The sequence below is a fragment of the Mus caroli genome, chromosome 6, assembly GCF_900094665.2.
Source record: "Mus caroli chromosome 6, CAROLI_EIJ_v1.1, whole genome shotgun sequence".
Taxonomy (NCBI): Eukaryota; Metazoa; Chordata; class Mammalia; order Rodentia; family Muridae; genus Mus; species Mus caroli.
In genome coordinates this window covers 120,025,296-120,033,484 of record NC_034575.1, presented here as the reverse complement: position 1 = coordinate 120,033,484, position 8,189 = coordinate 120,025,296, and the positions used below count along the sequence as shown (strand labels likewise).

The window sequence follows — 8,189 nt, the reverse complement described above, 5'->3', positions numbered from 1 at the left end:
TTTGGAAAACAATTTAACAGTTCCTCAGAAAATTGGACATAGTATTACCTGAGGACTCAGCTATACCACTCCTGGGCATATATCCAAGAGATACTCCAACATGTAATAAGGACACATGCTCCACTATGTTCATAGCAGTTGTATTTGAAATAGCCAGAAGCTGTAAACAACCCAGATGTTCTTCAATGGAACATTGNATACAGAAAATATGCTTCACTTACACAATGGAGTACTATTCAGCTATTTANAACAATGACTTCATGAAGTTCACAGGCAAATGGATGGAACTAGAANATATCCTGAGTGAGGTAACCTAGACACAAAAGAACATACATGGTACNTACTCACTGATAGTGGATATTAGCCAAAATCTCAGAATACCCATGATATAATCTACAGACCATATGAAGCTTAAGAAGAAGGACAACCAAAGTGTGGAAGTTTCAATCCTACTTAGAAGGGGGGACAAAATAATCACAGGAGGTAGAGGGAGGGAGAGATCTGAGAGGGATAGAGGAGGGGGAGGGAAGAAAAGGAGGGAGGATCAGGTATGGAAAGGGACAGGAGAGAAGTACAGAGGGTCAGGAAATTGAATAGAAATATGTAGCAGTGGGGGATGGGGAGCTGGGGGTAGCCACTAGAAGTCCCAGACACCAGGGAGGTGAAAGGCTCCCAGGACCCAATGGGGATGACATTAGCTGAAATACTTAACAAAGATAGAACTTGCAGAGTCTACCTCCAGTAGATAGGCATGGCCCCCAGTTGAAGAATGAGGCCACTCACCCATCTCAAAAAATTNTAACCCAGAATTGTTCCTGTTGAAAGGAAATGCAGAAACAAAATATGGAGCAAAGACTGAAGGAAAGGCCATCCAGAGACCACCCTACCTTGAGATCCATCCCATCTGTAGACACCAAACCCGGTCAGTACTTCTGATGCCAAGAAGTGCCTGGTATGGCTATGCCCTGAGACAATCTGCCAACACCTGACTAATTCAGATGCAGATGCTCACATCCAACCATAGGGCTGAGCCTGGGAAGAGTTAGAGGAAGGACTGAAGGAGCTGAAGGAGATTGCAACCCCATAGGAAGAACAATATCAACTAACTGGACTACCCAGAGCTCCCAGGGACTAAATCACTAACCAAAGAATATACATGGAGAGATTCATGGCTCTAGATATATATGTAGCAGAGGATGGCCTTATCTGATATCAGTGGGAGGGGAGGCCCTTGGTCCTTTGGAGGCTCGAATCCCCAGCATAGGGGGATGCTAGAGAGGTGAGGCAGTAGTGGCTGGTGGGTGGAGGAGCACCCTCATAGAGGCAAAGGGGAAAGGAATGGGATGGGGGAATTTGCTGAGGGGAGACCTGGAAGGGGAACACCATTTGAAATGTAAATAAATAAAATAACCAATAATAAAAAAAGAAGATAGCTGAGAAGTAGGTTTTAACATGTTCTCAGGGCAGAAAAACATCCACAAAAGAATATGTACAAATTAGCTTGATCTAGCCATCTCATAACATATGATTTTGAAAATGTCAATTTTTCATGATAAGTATGTTTGTAATTTTTAATATAATTAATTAAAAATAAATTGNTTAAAAGGCTGGAACATTCAACATGTTTGCAGATGCTATGCTTAGTATTTTTTTATTAGATATTCTCTTCATTTACATTTCAAATGCTATCCCGAAAGTCCCCTATGCTCTCCCCCAGCCCTGCTCCCCAACCCACCCACTCCTCCTTCCTGGCCCTGGCATTCCCCTGTACTGGGGCATATAATCTTTGCAAGACCAAGGGCCTCTCCTCCCAATGATGGTCGACTAAGCCATCTTCTGCTACATATGCAGCTAGAGACACAAGCTCTGGGGGTACTGGTTATTTCATATTGTTGTTTCTCCTATAGGATTACAGACCCCTTTAGCTCCTTGGGTACTTTCTCTAGCTCTTCCATTGGGGGCCCTGTGTTCCATCCAATAGATGACTATGAACATCCACTTCTGTATTTGCCAGGCACTGGCATAACCTCACAAGAGACAGCTATATCAGGGTTCTGTCAGCAAAATCTTTCAGTATATGCAATAGTGTCTGGGTTTGGTGGCTGATTATGGGATGGATCCCCAGGTGGGGCAGTCTCTGGATAGTCCTTCCTTCTGTCTCAGCTCCAAACTTTGTCTCTGTAACTCCTTCCATGGGTATTTTGTCCCCCATTCTAAGGGGGAACGAAGTATCCACACTTTGGTCTTTCTTCTTCTTGATTTTCATGTGTTTCGCAAATTGCATCTTATATCTTGGGTATTCTAAGTTTCTGGGCTACGATTAGTATTGAATTGAGTTAAATATTACTGTCTTTATGTTAATGTTTATCATTATATTTATGTTAACATCATGATTTTTCATAATATTTGTGCTTACTTTATGTTAGTTATATTTGTATAGACTCCTCATAGTTTATGTGTTTATTTAGTTTCCATCATACTTTCCTGAGGACTGAATAACTAAACCACTGAGTCTTTTTCCTTATCAAGTAGTTTATGCATTTCATGTCAGTGATCAGAATTTTAGCAACAAAAGGTTTGGCCATAGTACAGCTTGTTTTCCACTTCTTTATTAATAACATTTTTGGGCATGTCATATTTGGACATGATGCACTGTGATCACATAAGTTCCCCACTAGCCTTTCACCTCCCCCCACTTCCTCCAATCTTCTTCTCAATTAGTCCCCACTCCCACTCTCATGCCCCTCCCCGCCTCTATTGTCTTTTCTTTTTAAAAGATTTATTTATTTATTTTATGTTAATGAGGACAGTGTCACTGTCTTCAGATACACTGGAAGAGGGCATCGGATTCCCATTACAGATGGTTGTGAGCCACCATGTGGTTGCTAGGAATTGAACTCAGGACCTCTGAAAGAGCAGTCAGTGCTCTTAACCACTGAGCCATTTCTCCAGCNCTCTATTTTTAAAACATTTTTTGAAGGCCTCATATAGGCAGTCACAACTGCTGTGTGTGTGGTCACAGTGACCATATCCCTTTATTAAACAATCCAAAGTGAAAATGAATTGACCTGGTTATAAGAAAATTATTCTTAAACTCACTACAAGGAAGTGTATAATATTTAAAAATTAGCATGCCAACCAAAAAGACATTATTTTATATTCATGAAACCCTAAAAATGTCAGAAAAACCAACCAGAAGTTTATAAAATCAAGACACAATGGTTAAACCACATGTGGTGGTACACGTATTTGATCCCAGCATTTGGGAAGCAGAGACAAGCAGATCTCTGTGAATTCTAGGCTTGCCTGCTCTCTATCGCCATCTCCAGGGCTATACATAATGAGACTCTATTGCAAACAAGCAAACCATGTAATAGCAATATTGTTTATTTAATTCCCTCAAAAGTTTCCCATCTATATTAAGTGGTCACATTCACAAATATGGTTTTTGCAGGTTCAGCAGAGTTCCAGGAAACTGCATGAAGATGCAGCTGTGGTCATCCGTGCGTTGCCTGGGCTCTTGTTCCATTTAGCTGGCTGTCCTGTCAAGGTTTCTTAAACTCCAACCTAATCCACAAGTAGAAAAAGGTCATTTCTGTCTTTACATAGAAGAACATGACATCTTCTTACAATCTCTCTAAACCTTCTAGATGGATTTTCTGCCATTTGTAATGTCTTGTACAATCTTTATCATAGCATAAATTATACACATGTTATAACTGCCTGACAGGATCCCTGAAACATTTCAAACTATGTACTGACCCTGCTTCTCCTTAGTCTTATGGATGTTCTTGATAAGCAGACACACACACACACACACACACACACACACACACACACACACACACACACACACATTTTAGCAATGGTTGAGCCATATTTACAAAGAGTTGATCTATGTCTAAACACAGATACATATTTATAAACATATACACATACATATATTCAACTGGAAACATACATGTATATGCATTCTTTTCTTTCTAATACACGAGGAGTTGTCTGTCTCAAGAGGAGTGTGACTGTTTTGAATAGTGATGAATAAATTCTCACTCACCTCAGTGGATTATAAATTATCATTTTCCTTTTCAGTGTGCCTCTGAATGACCCCTTTTTAATTCCAGAAATAGGAAGATATTTAGACAAAGATGTTAGTCCATCAGCATTAAAATCATATGAATTGTTGGAATTTTCTGGAAGGAAGAAGGTAATTACTGGGAATATATGCCAGCCAGCCCTGGCCTCAAGTGTCTGAGAAGCTAAGAGACTGCCCATAATCAGGCATCCAAAATGTGTGAGCTAACAGGCCCAACACCATTCCTGTTCCTTAAATACACATCTGACCTAGCAGCAGCAACCGACTGAAGAACCAAGGCAAATCCCTCTCAGCAGGTTCCCGAGGATCGAGGACAATGAATACTAGGGTAATTCTCCTGGAATGAAAGCTAAGGTTGGTTCTGGGGACAGATATGGTGTCTCATTGAATGAAATATGGAAAGGTTGAACTTTTAAACTTTAAAATCAAATTCAAGGACAGATATAACAGGGAGTGGGAGTGGATTCTTGAAGGAAAAGACTCAGGTGGGAGGATGCTAAGAAAATGAGCACTTGAGAGTGGGTGTAGGCACTCCTGTGGAACACATGCGCAGTGGCGATAACACTGTGCTGTGTGCCGGATTCCTAGGAGACTGTGGAAATGCTCTCTTGCTTTGGTTTAGTAACTTTTATAGCGCCTCTGTGTTCTCCATACCATCATGTTGTAGACCTCAAGTATACACATCCAAATTATTTTTAAAAAGAGAAAGAAAAGAAAATTTAAACAGTCTTTGTAACAGCCTTTTAGAAAATGGATTTCTGTTTCAACAAAATGAGGTCCAAGTCATAGTATGTTGGTGCACCCCTCTCAGTGATCGGCCTCTTAGGCTAGATAGAATTCCTTGTGGTCACAATTTATGTCCTCTAAAAATAATTTTCAGCTCATGGCTGCCTTTCTTGACGTTTTTGGTTGTGAGACATTTATCCCGCCCCTCCTTTTGTTTTTCTTCCTATGCACCACAAACGTCCCATTACAAGGTTTTAGAACTTTTTCAACTATTAATCGAAGTAGGATGCTCAGCTTCAATTGCGGGCACTTGCTAAACTCCAAGCTTTAGACTTTTATACAGTTCACTGACCCGAGGATTTCAGCAAGTCCAGATCATCCGCCTTTGAATCCATCTCTTGGTACTGAACTTGATGTATCAAGACCTCTCCTCTTGAGGAAACTGATAACAGAGTTAGGGATCAGTGGGCACCCATAAAACCATCCCTCCTTCACCTGAACCTCTCACCAGCAATCTAAACATACCCAGTCATTACCCACGTTGTTGTTTTCAACCAGCCTACTTGTATGAGATAGGAAATCATCTCTACGTCATGATGCAATGACCCATTCTCCTACCAAGGAAGCCAACACTGCTCTGTGACTGACTGAAAGTGCTTCCACTTCTCTCCATTCTCACTCTAAAGCCTTTTCCTGTTCCACAGGGCTGCTCCTGTCAACCCTGTGGTCCTACTCCAACTTCTTACACATGTGCTTGCTCAAAGTTCTTTCAAAAGCCCAGCTGGATCCTTTTGCTTCTCTCACACGGTATTCTAAAGAGCAGGGAACCTTGGACCCGCAGATACAAGGGTTTCAGAACTTGTTCCTTCCTTCTACTCTAGCTTGGCAGGCAGCTTCTCTATTTGATCCTCACTTCACTCGACGAGGACAACTGTGTTATCCTTTATACTTTCCTGTGCTTGCTCCTGTCCTCTTTCTCTGGAATGTCTCTTGCTCAGTTATCTGAACGCTCTTTAAAATCTGTCTCAAGAGGCATCTCAGAAGCCCTCCATCCTCCTTTTTACTGCAGACAACCTCTCTCTTCTTGTCACTTTATTTCTCACTCATATCAACAGAGCACTGCCATATATCAATATTCTCCTAAACCCAAAGTTCCATGAAACAAAATTATTTTTATTATTTTATTATTCCCCCTTCTCACCTTCAGATCCTAGCATGTTGCTTGATAAAATAATTCAGTTTTACATTAAGGTTATTATGGTTGGAGAAAATTAAATATGGTCAACATTCATCTTTTAATTTAATTTAATTTTAATTTTAATTTCAAGACAGGGTTTCTCTGTGTAGCCCTGGCTGTCCTGGAACTCAACTCTGTAGACCAGGCTGGCCTCGAAAAGATTCACCAGAAATCCACCTGCCTCTGCCTCCCAAGTGCTGGGATTAAAGACATGCGCCACCACTGCCTGGCACAAGCCTTCATCTTAAAACATAAATTGAATATTCATTCTAAACTACCACTTCTGTGAATTAACTATGCCAGTTAAACATATAGGATGCAGAGTACATTACTGTAGCCAGGGCTTCTCTCCCTGCTCCCCCTGGCCTCCAAGGGGAATTTTGATCTTTATATTCCAAGAAACTCTTCAAACCTCTTGTAGCCCCCTGCTTTCTAGTCACTTCATACTTGAGTAATTTGCTTATTTATATTATAATTGTTCCAAGAATGCTTTTATCCCATGGATGTGCTAGAGAGATTGCCATTGGCTCACACCTGTAAGTCGCTGAATCTGTCGTCGCTTCAGAGTCCACAGGAGGAAGACAATGAGGAGGACCAATAGAATGGCTCCACAAACCAAGAGTGCCGTGAGGGTGGGGTGACCTAAGCAAGGGTAAATATTTAGAACGATGATAAAGTCTCAGCTTCTCTTTCCTTTATCCTGAAGTAAAGCTCTAATCCTTTGGGCTCCTTATGACCCAAAGTCTCCTAAACAAGAGGGATTCTATTTTAATTAATTAATTAATTAACTATTATTCACCTTACCTCTTGCTCACTGTCCCCTCCCAGTCATTCCCTCCCACAATCCTCCCCCCTACACCTCCTCTTCTTCTCTGAGCAGGTGGGACCTCTCCTGGGTATCCCCCCTTGCACATGGGGGATTCTAAATAACACAGTCCCATGCTTATAAATTAATCCCACAAATTTATAATTTTCATGATATACCTGTGCCATGATAGGATTCTGAAGTCATTTCTACGGAAGAAAGAGAAAAATACTCAATTCTGGGGGCCACGAATGAAGCAAATATCAATATCTCCTTGGATCTCCTTCACTGCCGCTTAAGCAAGCAAACCTCAGTTTCCCACCTAAAGCTCGCGCATCCCAGGATCTCTTCTGCACACAGATACATAGATTAATGCCTGTCTTCCCAGGATCTCTTCTGCACACAGATACATAGATTATATGCCTGTCTTCCGTGACAGCCACTGTGTAACAGTAAATGTTTTTTCACCATTCCTTTAGATCAATGGTTTTCAATCTGGGGGTCTCATATTAGATATCCTGCATATCAGATACATAGCAATTCACAACAGTAGCAAACTACAGCTATGAAGCAGTCACAAAATAATTCTATGGTTGGGGGACAGTCACCACAACATGAGGAGCTGCATTAAAGGGTTGAGCATCAGGAAGGTTGGGAACCACCGCTTCAGATAGAATCATCACAATTGTCCTCCCATCAGACCCCCTTGTTGCCAGACCAACCATTCAAACATCACACTTTAAAGCCTGGCTCGCCTTTGCTATGAAAGAGTCCAGCTCAATCAGGTTGTTGACACTTACTTGGGAGGCACTGGATGGAAGCATCTTCTTTGTGCCCACAGTCGCTGTGACTCCACGGTTTGGCAGGACAATCCCACAGGGAAGACTCGTTCCCTCTACACTTAATTTCATTGAGCCATATGGGCCCAGTTCCTGGACCAAATGCTGCTTCTTTTAGTGCCTTCACAGCTTGGCCACAGCCTAACTGCTTACATACAACCTCAGCATCATTAAGATCCCAGGAGTCATCACACACTGTTCCCCAGGAACCTTTGTGCCAAATCTCCACACGTCCAGAACAGTTTGTATGCCCTTCCTGGAGTCTTATTTTGTCTGAAAACAAACAAACAAACAAACAAACAAACAAACAAACAAACAAACAAACAAACACATATGGTTTATTCCCAAGGAACTGAAAGCTTCTGAAAGACTATAAAACAGAGAGACTTGGGGCTGGTGAGATGGCTCAGTGGGTAAGAGCACCCGACTGCTCTTCCAAAGGTCCAGAGTTCAAATCCCAGCAACCACATGGTGGCTCACAACCAT

General features: G+C 41.6%; 1 protein-coding gene across 2 annotated transcripts in view; it reads right to left on the bottom strand.

Annotated features, from left to right (window-relative positions):
* Positions 1-3,251: 3,251 nt before the first annotated feature.
* The window catches only part of Cd163 (CD163 molecule), a 25,504-nt gene continuing 20,566 nt past the window's right edge, over positions 3,252-8,189 (bottom strand). Inside the window, exons 12-17 of one of the 2 annotated variants that reach the window (XM_021165214.2) lie at positions 7,665-7,976; positions 7,044-7,073; positions 6,594-6,701; positions 5,175-5,264; positions 4,058-4,193; positions 3,252-3,567 (exon numbers count right to left, since the gene is read on the bottom strand). In XM_021165214.2, coding sequence (XP_021020873.1) covers positions 3,546-3,567; positions 4,058-4,193; positions 5,175-5,264; positions 6,594-6,701; positions 7,044-7,073; positions 7,665-7,976 — 698 coding nt within the window. In that variant the 3' untranslated portion in view covers positions 3,252-3,545. The remainder of the gene's footprint in view (positions 3,568-4,057; positions 4,194-5,174; positions 5,265-6,593; positions 6,702-7,043; positions 7,074-7,664; positions 7,977-8,189) is intronic. The other variant, XM_021165215.2, reaches the window with a different exon arrangement.